We start from the raw sequence: 19,741 nt of genomic DNA, 5'->3' as shown, positions 1-19,741 counted from the left end.
AACCTAGGATCTCATACATGCTAATAGTGTTCTGCCATGGCTACAGCTCACAAAACTTGTAAATTTTTAAATTGATATATAATTTTTCATATTTTAGGGGTTTAATGTAACATTTCAATACATGTACACACTGTGGCATGATCAGAGTAGCTAGATTTCTATCATGATCATTCCTTTGTGTTAAGAACATTCAAAACCCTCCCTACTAGCTATTTTGATATAATTAATGAATGGCTGACAACCACAGCTACCTACAAGTTGCATTTCTAAGAGAAGCTGATTATAAAAGATAATTGGATATAAAGAAATATTTCATTTCTAGGCTTCTTAGGACCTACTCTTAAGCAGATAAAGACTGAAGGGCAATATTTCATGAGGGGTAACTTAAGACATCTTCTCAACTCTAGTAAAGAAAAAAAATCTTTTCCTGGGGCTTCAGTTTTATGTAATTTAAAAGATCTATTTATACCTACTTTAAAAGGACATTCAACACATCAGAAACTATGAGAAACAAAAGTGATATAGTAACCAAGTTCAGGATACACGTGTTCTCGTTTTTCCTATACAATAATCATGAAGTGGCTAATGACTAATTTGGGTACAAACAGGGAAACAGTCATGGTGATCATCTACTGATTCAGTGCCTGTCCTGACTCAAGTAAAAAGGTCTAGGCAAGACAGAACAGCCACAAAATCTCCTGCTCCAGTACCCAATTGACAATAAGATGTATTTAATAATAAACCCCACCTGGCATGTAAAAGACAAATTAAAAGTATATTTGCAGCCAAAAAATATATATATAAAAAAAATTTAAAAAACATTTCTACTTTGATTTTCTTTTAATCTAAAACTGAACTTTGACTGCCCTATGTTACCACTCACAGATTTCCCTCTGGGTAGGTTTCCTTCACAAGCCTGCTTGGAAAGATCCTGGCGTCCAATCAAGAGACAGACAGCTTCTGGCCAGTCTGATGCTGGCTGCTCACGACAGTGATAAATTGCGTCTCTGATGGGAAGAGCAACTCCAAAAGGAAGAGTTTCCAAATCTCTCTCAGTGAATCCTGTGGTGAAAGTAAGGGAGAACAAGGGACAGTGGTGATTCAGAACTGCTACTTTCCCAATTGCCACTTATCCTCTGACTGGATAATACACTTCTATCCTGACAGGAAGAAAAGAAATTCATTTTATTCATCTTACTACTACACTAATGGCTTGACTTGATATCAAAGACAATGCCTAAAAGCCTGAGGAAAAACACAGACAATCCAATAGGAAAACCACAAAGGACCAAAGCCATTTCCCACAAATGGTTGATACACATGAAAAAAGACACTCTGCCTACAGAGTGGTCAGGGTAATGCAGTTGAAACCACTGGCAAATATGATCTCACTCTCCCTTGACAATCCTGAAGTCAATCCATACTAAGTGCCAGTGAGCACACAGAGCACCAGGAATTCTCACCTGCAGCCCATGTGGTATCAACTGTTACAACCAGTAACTTAGTGAGGTGCACCTGGTTTAGGCCACCAACAGCCAGACAGAATACAGAGGACTTGTGCACCCACACACAAGTATAAAAATACTCAACACCAACATTGTGTCACTATGGTAAAAAAGGGATGGGGGAAGGGCCAAGTTCTACTGTCTGTCGCCATAGAATGACTTCAGGCACTGCTACAGGAGTTAGCATGGGTGAATATTTATTTACATAAGGTTCAATAACATACCATACAAAGCAACACATAAAAATGCAAAAGCCAGGCATGGTGGCACGAGCCTGTAATCCCAGCAGCTCGGGAAGCTGAGGCAGGAGAATTTCGAGTTCAAAGCCAGCCTCAGCAAAAGCATGGTGCTAAGCAACTCAGTGAGACCCTGTCTCTAAATAAAATACAAAATAGGGCTGGAGATGTGGCTCAATGGTCAAGTGCCCGAGTTCAATCCCCAGGGCCCACCAGCCCCCGCAAAAAACTACAGAACTATGAAGAAAAGCAGGGGAAGATAGCAGATAGGTAGGTGGGTAGTGAGGTGTGGAGGGTTCCACCCAGCAGCAGAGAGCAGGACCCTCAACTCCACGTCAGTGTTCCCTCCCATCAAAGCTTCATGATAAGGATAGCAATACTTGCTTTCAGGTTAATTCTCTAAACTAAATATACATATTTCACTCTCTTTTATAACATACTTCATATTTAATTTTTTGAATCCTCAGACTAATGCAAACTTCTTTTCCCATAGTGAGTTTCTAAATTTTATAAAGCTATGCATTATTCAAGGTTTAGAAAGTTGATCAATTATTGAAATGAAAAATGTTTCCTTATTTGAGAATAACACTTTCACTAAACATTAGATGATACAGACAGAACTCAGTCAATATTTTCTGGCGTAAGTATGTAAAGTCTAAAACAATTATTTTCATTTTCAAAATGGCATATAAAAAACAACCAGGAAAGATGGCCCTGTGTCCAACCTCCAGTATCGGGAAAAAAAACAAAAACAGAAAACTTCATTTAGAATATAGTTCAGATATGAATTCAGAAACATCAGGCTAGGACTACAGCTTAGTTTTAAGAGTCCTTTCCTTGCTTAGACAAGGCCCTGGATTCAATCTCCAGCACAACCAAAAAAATAAAAAGATTTCAGAAACATCTGAAATATTCACTAAAGCACTATTTTTTAACACAGAACTCTATATAAACACCCTCATATATTTTTAATTATATACTCATATCAGCAATTATTAATTTTGTTTTTTCCAACTGTTTCTGAAAACACTTCTTTAATATTTTAGTTAATTTAAAACCTAGAAACACAGGTTTGGGGAACAGAAAATACAGAACTCTTTCCTCTTTTCCAGAGAATGTATCATGGTGCCTAAAATCTTCAGCTTTCAGCCTTCAAAAGCATTCTTCTTGTACCATTTATGCAATTAATTTCAGTTGCCAGAAATACCTATTTCTGATACCAGAGTATCACAAGGCTTCAAGTTTGAACGAACAGTGGTTAATATTTCCACAGATAGAGCCTCAACTGGCCCACAGTGAATAATGAGGACTTCAAGGTGCTGAGGATAAAAAGCAGGTCCCCCAGTTATTCTGACGCAGAGATGGTGAAATCACCAGCAAAGGAAGCAGGCCTGGAGAAGCAAAATCACAATCCAAGTCCTGCCCTAAAGCCAGAGCCCCTCCCTCCTGCCCCAGTCCCAGAAGGCTTGGGGGATGTAGGACCAGTCAGGGGGGTAACAGAGGGGTTCTTACCTACACTTGTCATCCAGACAACTAACTTTTCAGCTAGGCTAGAAACTGATGTAGCATGACGGAAACTAAAACTGTAGGAAAAGAAAAAGCAAAGTTATTAAATAGAACAGTAAAACAATACTGTTTTAAATTTAAACACAAAAGTTCAAACAGAATAAAAGACCTGTTTTCTTCTTGGTCCACTTGTGACTTTTGGGGAGCTAAAAGACAATAAAATAAAATTTTATTTTGATAATCATTCTGGAAATGAGAATTCACAAACAAACCACTCATAAAATAATAAAACGCACAGTACTATGGCAAAGCCAAAGTTTAATGTCTTCCTTGAGGCTAACATAGTCCTTTTTAGACACACTGAAAATAAAAGATTCTAAGTAATTCTGGTATCTGAAAAATCACTTATGGAATATAAACTAGAAAAGTACCAGAGGCAAGACAGCCTCTAAAGCAAACGCTTATGAACATTTTATTTCAATTCCAATATTCACTTTTATAAAATTTATTTTCATAGGCCTGTTATTATACCAACTCACCTAAAGTTATTTTGGATAAATACTGGGAGGCCTCCTCAGAAACAGAGCTCTCATCACCAAGGATGTAGAGTGCAACACTCTGCATAAAAAAACAAGAAACGGTTATTTTTTTAAACCACTGAAATATAATTAGGAAAAATCATAAGGTAGGAAATTCATCCATTTCAGGTGTGCAACGCTAAAAGTTTGAACAGATGTTATACAACCACAGCGCCAATCTGACTCACAATATGGAATATCTGCACCACAACAGAACGCTCCTTCTGCCCCTTCTTGTCAACTACACCCACCCTGAAAACTGCTCAGCTGTTCCTTGCCCCACGGTCCTGTCCGCCCTACCACATGATATAGAAGGGATCATAGTCCACATGGTCCTCTGGGCCCCACATGGGCAAGATGGCACACAAACACGTTACTGTGAGGGTCAGTGGTTTGCTCCTGTTGCTGCTAAGGAATATGCCATTATACAGTTACACCAAACTCTGCTTACTTACTGAAAACCAAGGGACACTCGGGTTGTTTCCAGTTCATAACAGATATGAGAAAAACTGCTTTAAACATTCGATTAAGGTTTTTGTGCAAGCAAATGTTTTCATTTCTCATACAGAGGTAAATACCCAAAAGTAGGACTGCTTTGTCTTGTGGTATGTACAAATTAAACTTTAAAAGAAACTGCCAGTTTTCCAAAATGCTGCACCATTTTTGCTGTCCCACCAACAAAGTACAAGGGTTCAGTTGCTCCAAATTCTCCCCAACACCTGTTCCAAGTCATTTGAACAGATAACCCTAGTCATATTTAATAAGCATCTAGAAGTATCTCATCTAGGCTTTAACATTAAAACATTATATTTACTTATAAACAGTACCCAAATAAATTTGCATACTAATTCAAATAATCAAGGTCATCCTCTAGAGGAAGGTAATTATTTAATATATAAGGCCTCTGCTCACCAAAAACAAAACAAAACAAAAAAAAAACAGAAGAAACAAAGAAGGTTTATACTGCTTTGTCAAGTCAATGTATTATGACACACAGATTTTTAAAATTTAATTACCTCAAATCCATTTTGGATTAACTATTGGGCCAAAATACATCTACTCACTAAGAATCTCCACACTGTCACTCTAAACCTCCAAGAGCTATATCAGTATTTACTTTAAGGAAAAAAGGAACATAAGATATGGGGGGGGGAGAATCACTCTAAAAAGTGTAGAATATTTAGCCTATGATAAAAGTATATTTTTAATCTGTTTTTTTAGCTGAGATTACATTATTCAAAAATATCAAAGAAGAGATAAATCAGGTGTATTAAATGATAAAACAAAGTTCCTTGAAGACAAAGACCCCTGATAAAATTAGATTACTTCCTTCCTTTCCCTTCCCTCATCTGGATAGATGGTAAACGAACTCCACCATCTCCACGGTGAGACTCAATAACCAAGAGCCACAAGCTGGAAGGAAGGGTCTGGTACAAGTTATTGCAAATATCTCCTCACCCAAACATCGAATCAAAAACACTAAAGCAAATAAACTCATGACAAAGTCAAAGCCCATCAATAAAAACTGTCGAAATATTTTTTAATATTCTTATTTAAAATGTCATGGGTCTGTGAGCTGGCAAGTTAGGTAGTAATGCCAGGAGTACAAACAATGTGAAGATGGAAGCCCAGAGAGGCAAGCTGAGCACCGAGAACACCGGGAAAGGACAACTGCCAGGACGACAGCACACCTGCAGATCGAGCATGGGACCGGGATCATATCCAGCGTGTAAGAACTCCACACAACAAAAACACAACTCAGAAGTGGTCAAAGGAAGGCTGGGGCTGTAGCTCAGTGGCAGAGTGCTTGCCTTGCAAGTGTGAGGCATTGGATTCCATCCTCAGCACTACATAAAAAATAAATAAATAAGGATATTGTGTCCAGATCCAACTAAAAAAAGAAATGGTCAAGGACTTAAACAGACACTTCTTCAAAGAAGATCTATAAATTAGCAATAAGCACATGAAAATATGCTCAATATTGCCAGTCACTAGGGAACTACAATGGGACACCATGTCACACCTAGGAGGATGGCTGCAATTTTAAAAAACAGGTGGAAATTATGGATTGGCAAGCATGTGGTAAATTAGACCCCTCCCTCCTGCATTACTGGTGAAAATATAAAAAGTGCAGCCCCTGTGGGCTAGGGTGTACCTCAGTGGTACAGCACCTGCCTTGCAAGTATGAGGCACCGGGTTCGATCCTCAGCACCACATAAAAATAAATAAAGATATTGTGTCCATCTACAACTAAAATATATATACATATACACATACACACACACACACACACACACACACACACACAGCCACTGTGAAGAAGTCAAACATTCTACTCTCCTGACCCAGCAGCTCCACTCCCAGGGGTACATCCAGAAAACTGAAGGCACAGACTTGAACAGACACTTGTATATCCCTGGCTCAGTGCAACATTAGCCAAATAGCCAAAAGGCAGACACTACCCAAGTGTCTACACTACCCAAGTGGCTATCTGCAGAAGAAAACGTGAACTGTGGTACCTCTATGCAACAGAATACCACTCGGCCTAAAGAGGAATGTAATTTATATACATGCTAGAACACAGATGAACCTAAAAAACAATATGCTAAGTGAAATAAGCCAGAAACAAAAGGACAAACAGAAAAATTCACAAAAACAGAAAGGAGGTCACCAAGGACTGAGAAGGGAGAAAGGGGAAGCTATTGTATGACAGTTACCTAATTTACATTAGGCAGGATAAAAAAGTTCTGGGTATGGGTGCTGTTGATTACATAACAATGTGAACATATTTAATGTCACTAAACTGTACACTTAAAAATGGCTAAAATGAAATGCATATTTAGCCAATGCTATTAAAAAAAAAAAAAAAAACACAGCCTACATGTGGGCTTGGGAAGCCCTTTTCAAGAACGTAAAAGAAAAGGGTAGGGTGCCAGGACATTTGCAGTCTGCTAACTTGGGAGAGGGAACAAAAGCACATGGTTCTCTTTAAGCTCAGATGACCCCCCAACAGAGGTCCACCTGGGCCCTCCCTCAGCAAGCTGCTGCAGCTTCAGGAACAGAAAGACACATGCAAAGGACTCACTTGCATCAATGCCTTCCAGTTCTAAATGGAGATTTGAGGTTTATTAACTATTCAAAATAAACTAAACTCTAAAAATAAACAAAGATGTATTTCCTTAAAAAAAGTGTTCACAGAATTTTTTGTAACTATAAAGTGATTATAAGAATAATATACAAAAGTTTAAAAAAAAAAACCTGAGAGGCTGGGGATGTGGCTCAAGAGGTAGCACGCCCGTCTGGCATGCGTGAGGCTCTGGTTGGGTAGTGTAGACACAAACAAAGATGTTGTGTCCGCTGATAAATAAAAAATAAATATTAAAAAAATTCTCTCTCTCTCTCCCTCTCTCACTCTTTAAAAAAAAAAAAAAAAAAAAACCCTGAAATGGTAAAGATAATTTTTTAAAAAGAGTAATAGGAGTAGTAACTAACCAATTTCAAGGCTGACTACAAAACTACAATAATCAAGGCAGTATGGACAGTCAGAGATCAATGACCTGGAAAAAGAAGTACAGGACGAAGCCAACTAATTTTTGATGAAAGTACAAAAATGGTGTCATTCAACAAATGGTGTCCAAGAACTGGATATCCAAAAAGATAATGAAAACCTTGACCCAAACTTCACACCTTATATAAAATTAACACAAGAAATTAGAGATCTAAATGTAAAATATGAACCTCAAAAAACTCCATAAGAAAATACATCTTCAAGGCCTGAACTCAAATTTTAAAATTCTTAAATATAATACCAAAAGCAGTATCTCCCCAACCCCATGCAAAAAAAAAAAAACCTGGTAAAATGGCTCTAACATTTTTTTGTGGGGAAAAAGCATTAAGAGAATGATGAGACAAGTGAGAAAGTATCTGCAAAAAATAAAAATCTCACATCTAAAATTCAAAATATCATGACATCCATTAAAGGAAGGAAAAAAAAAAGGAGAAGGAGAGAGAGAAAGAGAGACAACACTACATAGCTATTAGAATGACAAAAACTAAAAACAGGGACAATACCAAATATCGACAAGAGTCAAAGAAATAGTCTCATAAATGCTGCTGGTGGGATTTGATGTGAATAGCCACTCTGGAAAACAGTTGACAGTTTCTTAAAAAAAAAACAAAACACAAGTATATACTTACTCTATGACCCATCAGTCCCACTCCTAGGGACCTACCCTAAAGAAATGAAAACTTACACTCACCCAAAAGGCTCTACGTGATAGCTCACAGCAGCTATACTTACAATTGCTAACAACTGGAACCAACCCAACTATCCTCAAGAAAAAACCGAGGTACAGCAATGTGACAGGCTGCAAATCAGCAAGAGAGTTCGACAATGGTGACAATGCAATAACTGATGACAATGGTGATGACTTGAATGATCATAAATCATGAGGAAAGCGGAGTGAGGTGGTGTGTGCCTGTGATCTCAGCTGCTCAGGAGGCTGATGCAGAGGAATCTCCAGTCCAAGGCTAGCATGGCCAACATAGCAAAATGCCATCTCCAGAGAGAAAAATACTGTGAGGGAACTTTTGGGGAACTGGTGCAAATGTTTTCTACCCTGATAACAATGGTAATGATATGCTAAAATTCAAAAACTGTACACAGGAAGAATAAGTTCATTTTACTATGTTATTTTTTACTTTAATTTAAAACAAAAAAAAAACAATCCAACAAGACAGGCAGCACTCTACATACATACCAAGACAACAAGTCTGCTTCGTTCACAGATTCCAGGAAGGTACGGGTAGGGGGGCATTCCCTCGCCCTTCAGACAAGAGCTCACCCACTGGTAGATGCTTGGTGGTTCAGAAGTGAAAAATGATGGATGATGCATAAATCCTGTTTGACCTTTAAAATTAAATAAATATTTATAGATACAAGAATACATTAAGACAATACTACTTTACTCTAAAAGAAAATCAATCAACAGTACATGTCATGGGCTGGGGATGTGGCTCAAGCGGTAGCGAGCTCGCCTGGCATGCGTGCGGGCCGGGTTCGATCCCCAGGACCACATACAAACAAAGATGTTGTGTCCGCCAAAAACTAAAAAATAAATATTAAAAAATTCTGTCTCTCTCTCTCTCTCTCTCTCTCTCAAATAAATAAATAGATATCATGCTTTAAAAAAAAAAAAAAAAGTACATGTCATCTCGAAACAACATTTCTCCATGTTCTCCAAAATGCCTCATGTTTTCTGTCACAGTAAACAACTGACTATCTTACTATACTATATAAAAATGTCTAACTAAAACTTTTTAGCCTAACCCTAAAGGTGAGAAAACACAAGAGATATCAAGGATCTACCTCTAATCTAAGAATTGAGGCCCTGCTAAGTCCCATTAGCTCAAGGTGATAATGTAGGACATTTTCATCTTGCTGTCCAACATGATGGGCACCAGCCCCATGTGACTATTTGAAGCATGGCTAGTGCAGTTTATACATATATATATACACACGTTTGTATGTATTTTTATTATTAAATTCAAATAACATGGCTAGTGGCTACTAGCAGGATAACACAGGTCCAGGTTGGAGCATCCCAAGTACCAGAAACTCTCCAAGTTTCCGCCATTCAGACCCCATAGGGAGGGTGAAGTTTCCCCTACATGCTGAAGAGGTTATGACTTACAATCAGTCAGGGATTGAATACTACAAACTAAAGTCTGCCAGGTGAAAAGTCATGGCCCTGGGCTGGTGGTAAGAAATACAACCTCTGCCATTCACTGAGAAAGACACAAGCAAATGCCACCACACAGTTCAGAGCATCTTTATTGGCACCAACGCTTACCTTGATCAATTGTGCACACCTGTCCAGTAGTGTTGACAAGCGTGGGATAGTCTCTGTAGTAATGATCGACATAAGGCCCCAACTGTAAGTCCCTAAAACATAAGCAAATATATAGAAGAAGGTACAGCACTTTCCCTCTACGGAGTTAAGATTCATCAATGGAACTTTTCAATTTAAAAATGTGCTCATGCCACAGAAGATAATCCAATGTACAGTCTCGACTTGTGTTTCTGGGCTCTGAGGCACCCAGACTGACAGTGCAACACAAGCCCCTTTTGCTAGGTACATTTCACGGAGGCAAAACTACAGAAAAGCACTCCAGGCTCCTGCCCCTCTGGGACAGCTGTGTGACCTCCACCACATCATCTCCACAAACTTCAGAGTTTTCTCCTACACAGTAGGAAACACTAGCTAACATAGTCCAAGGCTCTGACAATTATAAGAAAACCTATGTGAAAAAATACCTTATAAATTGTCGAACACTATAAAAATGCCACTGATTTCAGAGAGCATGATTGGGGTTTGGGAATTAATTAATTACAAAAGAATTTTCATGACAATAATGATTTGTTCTAAGTGAAACTGACAGCAATTAAAACTGCCACATCTCAGAAAAAAAATTTCACGATCTCAAAGAAGATCACACAAAGCAGCAAATGTGCTATATTCTTTAACTCTAAGGTGGAAATATCAATTTTATCTTCTCTCTCACTAAGGGTCAAAAGGGCTCAAACAACACCCAAGTGTGACTTTTGGAATTCAGAGCCAAACACAAGGAGCCACAAAGTCTGCTGAAATCTACTAGGAGCGCCACCTGGGTCCACTAGGAGTGCCTGAAACTCACGAAAGGCCCTGAGCTGCAACAAGCTAAATCTGCACAAAGAGCCCAGGCTCACAAACATTTGACAGTTTCTTCTTCACTGTAACAGGAAGGATACCTACTCTCAAGAATGGTCATCCCCATTTTCTTGTGATTTTCTGCTGATTTTGTGACAAAAACTAAAAATCCCACTATGGTCCATAGGCACTTACTCAACTAGTATCTTCACACAATTCTATGGTTTACAGAAAATGCTCTAGTTGCCTAAGAAGGTAAATTTCAGAAACTCACAAGGGTCCTAATGGTAGCGTAGAAAATAAAGTCACCTTATATAAGTGATTTAACAGGTACTTTCACAGGTTGGTTTCTTGATAAAGTTAGGACATTAGGGGAAAGCATACTTAATACAAGAGAATGGAATAAGCAACAACGACCTAAAAATTGACCTTTGATTTTAAATATCCGTTCTTACAAACCTTGTCAATAAAAATAGTGATGTTTTAAGTCTCTTGAAAAAAAAAAAAAAAAAGAAAAGAAAGTCACCTAAGGACCTCAAGGCTGTTTCTAACACACAAACAATATTTACCTTGCCAACTGAACGAGAAGTTCAACTAGGGAACAAATTCCTTCACCCATTAGGGTATTCAATTTAAGCTCCTCATAGACTAGGTGAAGAACAAAAAAAATTGCAGGTATATGAGGAAAGAGAAGAGTAGAAGAATCCAGACTGAGGTTCTGTGAGAAATCTTCATCCTTCACTTTTGAACCTTCCAAAGAACTCAAACATAAAGATCTGTTCAAAAGATGAGACTCAACATTCTGGTGGTAGTCTGAATTTACTAAATATTCCCAGTCCTAAGAAAAATAAAAAGAATATTGTTAATACAATGATGCCTCTTTATAATGTCATTATTAAAAAAGAAAACCACATCCACTTCAAAAAATTCAAGTTTCATCTTCACATAGGTCATTATAGAAATAAGAAAAAAACTTTTAAAACATCACAGCACTAAGAAAGGAGAAACAACTACAAAACAGCCATGCCATTTCCAGAGAACATGGAATCTGGTGTATTTAAGAGTCCAGTTAGAGAACTAAGGCATAAAAAGGGAAGTGATCACTTTAGGTGACCAGTAAAACACTGACAATAAAATATCTGTAAGTTCACACTGAAATCACACAGCAATACACATGTTTAAATGGTGAATGAGGAAAAGTAAATAAATGACCACCGGAAACAGAACAAATCCTTCTCTTCCAAATAACTATTATTCAGTATTAAAATAAACTAAGCAAAATATGCTGGAAATACAGACAAATAGGAATGCCACAGAAGCGGGAAACCAGTACAATCATCCACTGATTATTTATATTAGAAAGAAATAATAATGCTTACATCATCAGATCCAGTCTCAGAAGGCCTTGCTTTTTTGGGTGCAATGACTGGAGAAAGTGACCCTTCAAAGTCAAACTAGAAAACAGCCCCAAAAGAGAAGACAAAAATCATAAACATATATTAGTCAACTAAACACTTTAAAAGATTCAGAATCAGTTCTGCTATTTATTAACACTGAGGAAAGCCACCAAAACTCATTTTTCCACATGGAAAATTATGGTACAATTATCTTTGTCCTAGGTCCTATGAAGCTGAGATCTAGTCACATGAGGCAGCACCGAGTGCAGCACCTGGGTTGGCAGCGCTGAATGCCATGTCCTCTCCTCTCCCACTGTGTGATGACAGACCCATCACACCTGCAGCACAACAAGCGCTCCAGGCACATCCCCAGGGAGGACAGGCCAAAATTACAAAATGAGGCACTGTCAGAAGGCTGCACGCTCCGCCCCAGCAAGGGCAAAGTGATCAAAGCAAGATGAAAACCACTCCCCAAGGAGGACCTCTTTATCCTGAGCTCTGACTCTGAGAACAAAAGAGGACAGGGTTTAACTCTGCAGTCCTATAAATACATGTCACAGCCACTTGGTGTGCACTTGTGGTCCTAGCTACTCAGGAGGCTGGGCAGGAGGATCACTGGAGCCCAGGAGTTCGGGCCAACCTTGGCACATACTAAGACTACATCTATTTGAAAAAACAGCAATTTTCAATTTTCCTCTTCCTTTTTTGACACCATCGTGCAATAAGTCAGAGAGCCATGTCCTTCTTTACACAAGAAAACGGGCAATGCCCAGTCCTCCCACAACAGGGGAATGTGAGGAGAACTAGTTCTCTGCCACACACTGGGGCACCACTCTATAAAAATAATTTCTTTTCAACAAATTTCACAGGTTAGTGGCACATTTAAAACGACAAAAAGCTGAAGTGCACTCATTCACAATGTAGAATTATCTTTCTAATCTTTTCTTATGTAATAAGGTATGGAATATTGGGGATAAGGTAGGCAGCTTTACCACAATTGTTTAGAATAAAAGAAAACTGTGTGTTTTTTCACAGTAAGATAATTTTGAAGTAAATTGCAAAGGGCAGTTCTTTCATATGCCGCAACAAACACAAACTCTTAACAACAGTATCCAGGACATCAATTCAACAAATTTCATTGACCATCCAGCCATGCCACTACCACGGGCCCTGGGGAGAGAGCAGTAAGCAAAGCTACACAAAAACCCTCACCTCTCTAGAATTTATACTCCAGTGGAGGGAGAAGGGACACACACAATATAAATAAGTTAAACATATAGTATATTTAGCCGCTCCCAGGCAAATGGAGGGGGTGCAATTGTACATGGAGTAGCCAGCATGGCCTCAGTGAGGTGCCATCTAATAAAGACCTGAGCGTCTTGCCTGAGGGAGGCATTTTCTGTAGCAGTAACTGCAAGTTCAAAGAACCTGAGGTAGAACACAGGGGAATGCTCAGAGAACAGAAGGGAGGTTAGTGTGGCTGGGATAATGTATGCAAGGCAGAGATAAGAAAGGAGGAGACAGGGAGGTAAGAGAGAGCTGAGTCAGAGGGCAACTTGTGGCTTCCCATCCCGTTATTCTGAACGGGATGGGAAGCCACTAGAGAATTCTGGCAGAATAACTAGCATGACCTGACCTCATCAGACAGGACTGCTTTGGCTGCTGGGCTGAGGAGAGACAAACACAGGCAACGGACATGAACTGCAGATCAAAACCTAAGAACTATAAATGACTGCAAATCTGAGAAACAAACTTCACAGTTACTTACACAGAAATCAGACAAAATCTTAAAGGAAGCTGGCAAAGGTTCACCAACATATATAACCAACAAGGCAGAACAGGTGCCTGGCTGACCTCGGCAAGAACACCGAGTGGACGTTCTCTAAGAAATCCCTAAGAGTGTGGGTATAGATTTATGTGGAAAATGATGCATGCAAATTACTCATAATAAGAAAAAAAGGACTCAACAATGCTTAACTTTTAGCTCTTAGTTACGATAAAACCACATTATCATAACTAAATATAAATGAAAGGACTTTTGTGAACTATTTTTAAAGATGTGGGAAATTTCCACTTATAGCATTTAATCTAACAAGCAACATCAAAATGTTTAGAGTGGCTATTTCTTTCTCAGCCCCTAGAGTGGCTATTTCTGAGTAACAAAATATAATTATTATTTTCTTCTTAATTCCTTCATATTCCAAATTTTCCTCAATAAGCACATGATTTTTTAATGGGTTTGCTAGCCCAAGGCTAAAATGTATAGTTGGACACAGCTAACTGGCCTGAACCAAGGTAAGTGTGCTCTAGAGTGACTTCTTCAGAGTGACCCGGGCAGGGCTGTCCTGGGAGTAATCTCAAATGGAAGGAAACAGCTCATACTAAAGGTACCACACTGAAGGGTTCTCAAATACCTACAAAGAGCCTACTAGCCAATCCCAGTGAGAGGTGAGGCATCCAGTCTTATGCCCACAGTGGGGTCAATACTCAGGCCAAGACTGCCAATCCCCCAGAAATCAACCCTCCTCCTCAAGTGCATGTGTAAAGCAGTCTTGCCTTCAGAAAAGAACATTAAGCCAAGAGTCAGAAGCACAGCCTAGTCCCAGCTTTGAACAAATCATAGGTCTGTCATCTCTGTGATTTAGTTGCTTGACTAACAAAACCAAGACTACTACTAATCCTAACATAACAAGCAGGCATTTTAAAATGAAATGAGAAACAGTCAAATGTGCTTTAAAACTTTATAAACTCAATAACATTTTACTAGTGATCATAATCACTAATTAAGTGACATTTGATTTACAATACATAAACACAATAAGCCTTGGCATTAGTCCAAATTTTATAAGGTACAGCTATTTTTAAATCTGTCTGCTATATATTCTGAATGTTACATTGCCAATTATGCAAACATTACACTGATAATAGAATAGTTCATGAAGAAAAACAATTGAATTTACTCACATTTCGGGTCCACGCTAAGCGGTCTGTGTTATAACCCATCATGTTCATGAGACAAATCACAAATAAATTCCACTCGGAGTGATAACTGGGTCCTCCTGGTGCACTGTGGACATTGTACCACTTGACAAGCATCTGAACTGCTATTTCTTTGGGCAGGACGAACTTAATTGCATGCACACATGTTTGTACTATTAAAACAAAGATTAATTTTAATATGCTTTGTATGTATGCACTTCTTCCTACCTTTCAATAATAAAGTTTTCAAATTACTATTATGGGAAGGTCAATTACTATGAAAAGAGAAATGTCACTCAAGAGCCCAAAGGATGCACACGTTACTGTGTCAATCATCTGAAACTTCAGTCAGCTAATAAATAAAATAGGGCTTGCTAGAGGTCTGAGGGCAGCCATTGGGTCATTAACTCTGGATCAGAAGGTAGGTGAGCAACAGTCCAGCTCACCTGGGACAACATTGATTTCCATCCACTGCCAACAATTAATAACTGCTCCCCTTTTCACTCAAAAATGTCCTAGCTTGGACAATAAATTAAATTTCCTCTGTGAAAAACATTCTTATATGAAATATTGCTTAAATATTTTAGTAGATATATATTTGTTTAATATACACACCCACAAACAGCAATGCTTAGTTAGCATTTAAAAAAGGTCTAAATGAGTTTCCTGTCAACCAAAGCTTTATACTTTTATTTCTGATAACAAAAAATGTTAGAAAACCAAATAACAAGGATATCACAGTTGAATACACAGTAAGTGTAACCCAGATCCTGCAAGAGGGTCTGAGGAACTCTTTTTAAGTACATAAATTCATGTACATGAACTATGTGCTTTTATTTGGCAGTAAAGGGGCAAGACTCTATTTTGTTTCCTTCCTTGTTTTTTGTTTGCTTGGTTTTTTATTGTTTTTGTTTAGTTTTCGGTGGACACAACATCTTTATTTTTGTGTGGTGCTGAGGATCAAACCCAGCACCCCGAGCATGCCAGGCAAGCGCACTACCGCTGGAGCCACATCCCAAGCCCTCCTTGTTTGTTTTTTTATATATTTTGTTTAGACATAGTATTTTAGGTATTTGGTCTTGCAATTACTGGCTAAGTACCCTTTAGAAAAGCAAGGAATCTCTATACAAATTTGGAATACCATTTACACACCTGCAAAAAACAAATTCTTAAAAGTCATTCTAGTCTACAATCTGCCAATGTTTTGCTTTAGCAGCTAGAGTCTGAAACTAATACATTTGTGAACTTTCTTATATCACAAAGGCATTCTTTTTTTTTTTTTTTCTTTTTTCTTGGGGGGGGGGGGCTAACTCCTTCAATCCTAACATTTTGTGTAGTATTCTATGTTCAGAAATATTCTCTACTGGGCTGGGGATGCGGCTCAAGCGGTAGCATGCTTGTCTGGCATGTGTGTGGCCCGGGTTCGATCCTCAGCACCACATACAAAGAAAGATGTTGTGTCTGACGAAAACTAAAAAATAAATATTAAAAAAAAAAAGAAATATTCTCTACTATTATCTTCCAAATCGCATTTCAGTAATAACTGAAGCAGATTCCAATATTTCTGAAAATATTTCTGATTGTATTTTGACTTTAATACTAGGTTTTATCCAAAGTAATTATGTTAATTTCACAATTTATCTAAACTTGAGAGATTTACTTTAGAATTAAAAACATTACTAAATATGCCAAGAAATATTTTAATTGTGTAGGTTTTCTGTTTTCTCAGATTTTCTTCCAAGAAGCACATCCCTATAATACTGTAAATCTCGCTGCATCAAATTCTTCAGCATGAAAATCCTAGAGAAGCAGGGTGTAAGGAGGCAACCTGTAGTCCCAGCTACTCAGGAGGCTGAGCAGGAGTTTAAGACCAGCCTGGACAACACAGATAGACCTCCTCTCCAAAAAAAAAAAAATGACATCTCAGACAGTCAGAATGAGCATGTCTTCCACGGGTACTCCAGTCTAGGCGCCCTCAGTTGTCTACAACTTCTCTGCAAAATGAAAAACCTGACCGGTGGCTTCAAAACAGCAACATAAGTGTTAAAATCCCCATTGTTGATATAAATCAGCAGTTACTTCAAATCTTACCAGAGCTCTCACAAAGAGTGAGGTCTAACTATCAATCATACCTAATTCAGAAGTGGCAATTTCCGGAATAGTGATCCTAACCATGGAGCCATTACTCAGTTCCTAGTGAAAAGAACAGAAACAAATAAGACAAGACACACAGAACTTGAGCTTTACAAGACTACCTGTCAATAAAAAAATAAACAGTACTTTTCAAACAAAAATGAACACTTGAACTAAATGTACCTATTTATAAAACATTTCCAAAAAAGCATTTAATAAAAAGTATCTAATTTTCATAGACATACTAAGCTTACATCACCATAACTAAGATGGTGACTTACTTTTAAAGAAAAGACAAAAATCACGTCAATATGCAATGCAACTTACTGAACAGGGTTTTGTTGCTGAAACATTTTTAAAAATAGAGAGACTTTAGAAAACTTAAGCAGAAACATCTAAAGTTAAAAGTAAAATGGTGCCAAAAAAGTGACACATTGCAAAATATTTTAAAAATTGTATGAAATGCTTGTTCTTGTTTTTCAGACAAAACTTTGTATCCTGACAAATTTGAAATGACAGCCATATTTCTTGGAAAGCCACCTAATCTTTTTTTCTTTTTTTTTAACTCTTCTTTTTTTAAAGAGAGAGAATTTTAATATTTATTTTTTGGTTTTCGGCGGACACATCATGTTTATTTGCATGTGGCACTGAGGATCGAACCCAGGCCGCACGCATGCCAGGCGAGCGCAGTACCGCTTGAGCCACGTCCCCAGCCCCGCCACCTAATCTTTTAAAGATATACTTACTAGAGTTACTCTATTATGGACAGGATCTCTAACAGAATGAATATAAGTTCCAAGCTGCTGGAAGGTACAATCCTCATTATAAAGAGAATCATGAAGTTTGGAAGAATCCCTCAGTTCCGGAACTGGGGACAATAGAACAGCCTGTAAAACGTCATAAATAAAAGACAAATGAAGTACTTTTTGAAAAATTAAGGATAAAAGAAAGTATTTCTCATGTGCATATGGTCTAACAAATGATCTCATATAATGATTTAAAACCATTCTACTGCACCTACCATATAGTACCATGCAGCAGACCAACCTCCCCACAGGAAACAACAGCAATGCATCTAATGGAGGAAAGCTCTGGAAAGTTAGGGAGGCCACCAAGCTTAGATGGAGCCACCAAGATCTGAGAGAGACAGGAGCCACAGGGAGGGGCTTTTCCTGCTCTGGGCATCTGTAATTTGGGTGGCAAAGGAGCATACAGATTGGTTGAGGATGCCAGAGTGGCCACAGCAAAGAGAAGCCCACAGCACCCTTCACAGAGCTAGACACACAACCTGCAAATTGAGGCAGGCAGGGCACACGTGACTTAAGGAACTAAGAAAGCAGGGAAAAAGGATAGCAATGAAAAGTAGATAAATGAGACCCATATTTAGTGGTATTTCTCCTCTAAGCAAGTATTTATTTGAAAATATAAGAGCCAATATTTTTAGCTACAAATATGCAAACAAAAAAAATTAAATGCTCTTTGATGGTAACTATAGATGCTTCTAATCTTCAGTCTCTAGCCATGACTTCTGGCCCTTTCTGTATTGAATCTAGAACTTCCCCAGGTGAACATCTTGTCAACACTGAGAACCAATCATGTCTAAGATGTGTTTATTGTCTAGTTTTCATTCCAACAGTCAGGAAAAATGCAGCTCCAGCGGACTGTGCTACCGGCCCCAGGCCTAGTTGTACAATCTGCCAGAGAAGTGGGAAGGCCCACAGCCAGTGGGAAACCACAGTCTCCTGTGACCTCAAAGGACACTACTGATTCCTGAGTTTATGGAACTCTTCAAAAAGCTGGAAACCATTTTACATTACTTCCAAATAACGTAAACCCTGTGATACTTCTCCAGCTTCCTTTCTAAAAGTCCTGCAAATACGCTTAAAGAGAAAAAGCTCAATGATGTGCATATTTAAAAACTAAACTGGGCCCTAGACATTACTCAGTATAACTGCCAGCACCAACTTTCCCTTTGAATTTCCCCTAAATATCTGCATTTAGGTGTTCCTCAAATATACCCTTCTTTACCTAAACTAACAAAGACAGGCACCTGCCAGGTAGCTTAGGGAAGTCTGAGCTTTGTTCCACAGCACCTCTCCCAAGTCCAGCAGTATAAAACCAATCAGGTGACAAGCTGTTACTTACACCTCCCCAGGTCTCGTATGTCACCGGCCCCCTCTCGTCTCGTACCACTCTAGCTAGATCTTTTCTGCATCTCTCACATGGATGCAGACCTCATTCAGAGTCTAAGTGGTCTCCCTACCTCCAATTCTAAGAGAAACCTGTCTAAAACATACCATTACACTCACAACCCCTTCCTCAAAAACCTGTAATGCTCAGGCAATTGCATTCAGAATAAAACCAGCTTTTATCCTTTCTACCTTTAAGCGCATGTTAGAAAGCCTATAAACCCCAGCTCTACTATTCATTAGCTTTATGGCACTGGACAAGTGGCGTCTATGTATCCAGTTGTGTCCAGTTATAAACAAGGATCATCTAGCATCTTCTCAGTCAACAAAGCCGTTCTCAGGACTTCGATGCATTTATACTTATGAAACACATGGCAGTGCCTCACACACAGGAAATGAGCAGGTGTTTACCATTACCACCATCCCTCCTGCCCTGCCTCACCTCGAAGTCAACTAAAATCTAAGTGTCCATTCAACAGATCCATGGAGTCCCTACCATGTTGGGAGATGGAGATGTCAACACACTATC

General features: G+C 38.6%; 1 protein-coding gene across 5 annotated transcripts in view; it reads right to left on the bottom strand.

The window, feature by feature from the left end:
- Nucleotides 1-19,741, bottom strand: part of Anapc1 (anaphase promoting complex subunit 1) — an 80,155-nt gene that overhangs the window by 35,267 nt on the left and 25,147 nt on the right. For all 5 annotated transcript variants that reach the window (XM_078028306.1, XM_078028305.1, XM_078028307.1 and 2 more), the window contains 11 exons: nt 17,770-17,910; nt 17,023-17,083; nt 14,876-15,063; nt 11,894-11,968; nt 11,084-11,352; nt 9,678-9,769; nt 8,586-8,734; nt 3,787-3,865; nt 3,417-3,453; nt 3,254-3,324; nt 884-1,062 (listed from right to left, as the gene is read on the bottom strand). In XM_078028306.1, the coding sequence (XP_077884432.1) occupies nt 884-1,062; nt 3,254-3,324; nt 3,417-3,453; nt 3,787-3,865; nt 8,586-8,734; nt 9,678-9,769; nt 11,084-11,352; nt 11,894-11,968; nt 14,876-15,063; nt 17,023-17,083; nt 17,770-17,910 (1,341 nt within the window). The remainder of the gene's footprint in view (nt 1-883; nt 1,063-3,253; nt 3,325-3,416; nt 3,454-3,786; nt 3,866-8,585; nt 8,735-9,677; nt 9,770-11,083; nt 11,353-11,893; nt 11,969-14,875; nt 15,064-17,022; nt 17,084-17,769; nt 17,911-19,741) is intronic.

This window comes from Ictidomys tridecemlineatus, chromosome 12 (assembly GCF_052094955.1).
Source record: "Ictidomys tridecemlineatus isolate mIctTri1 chromosome 12, mIctTri1.hap1, whole genome shotgun sequence".
NCBI classification, from domain to species: Eukaryota; Metazoa; Chordata; class Mammalia; order Rodentia; family Sciuridae; genus Ictidomys; species Ictidomys tridecemlineatus.
This window is presented reverse-complemented; position numbering and strand designations above follow the sequence as displayed.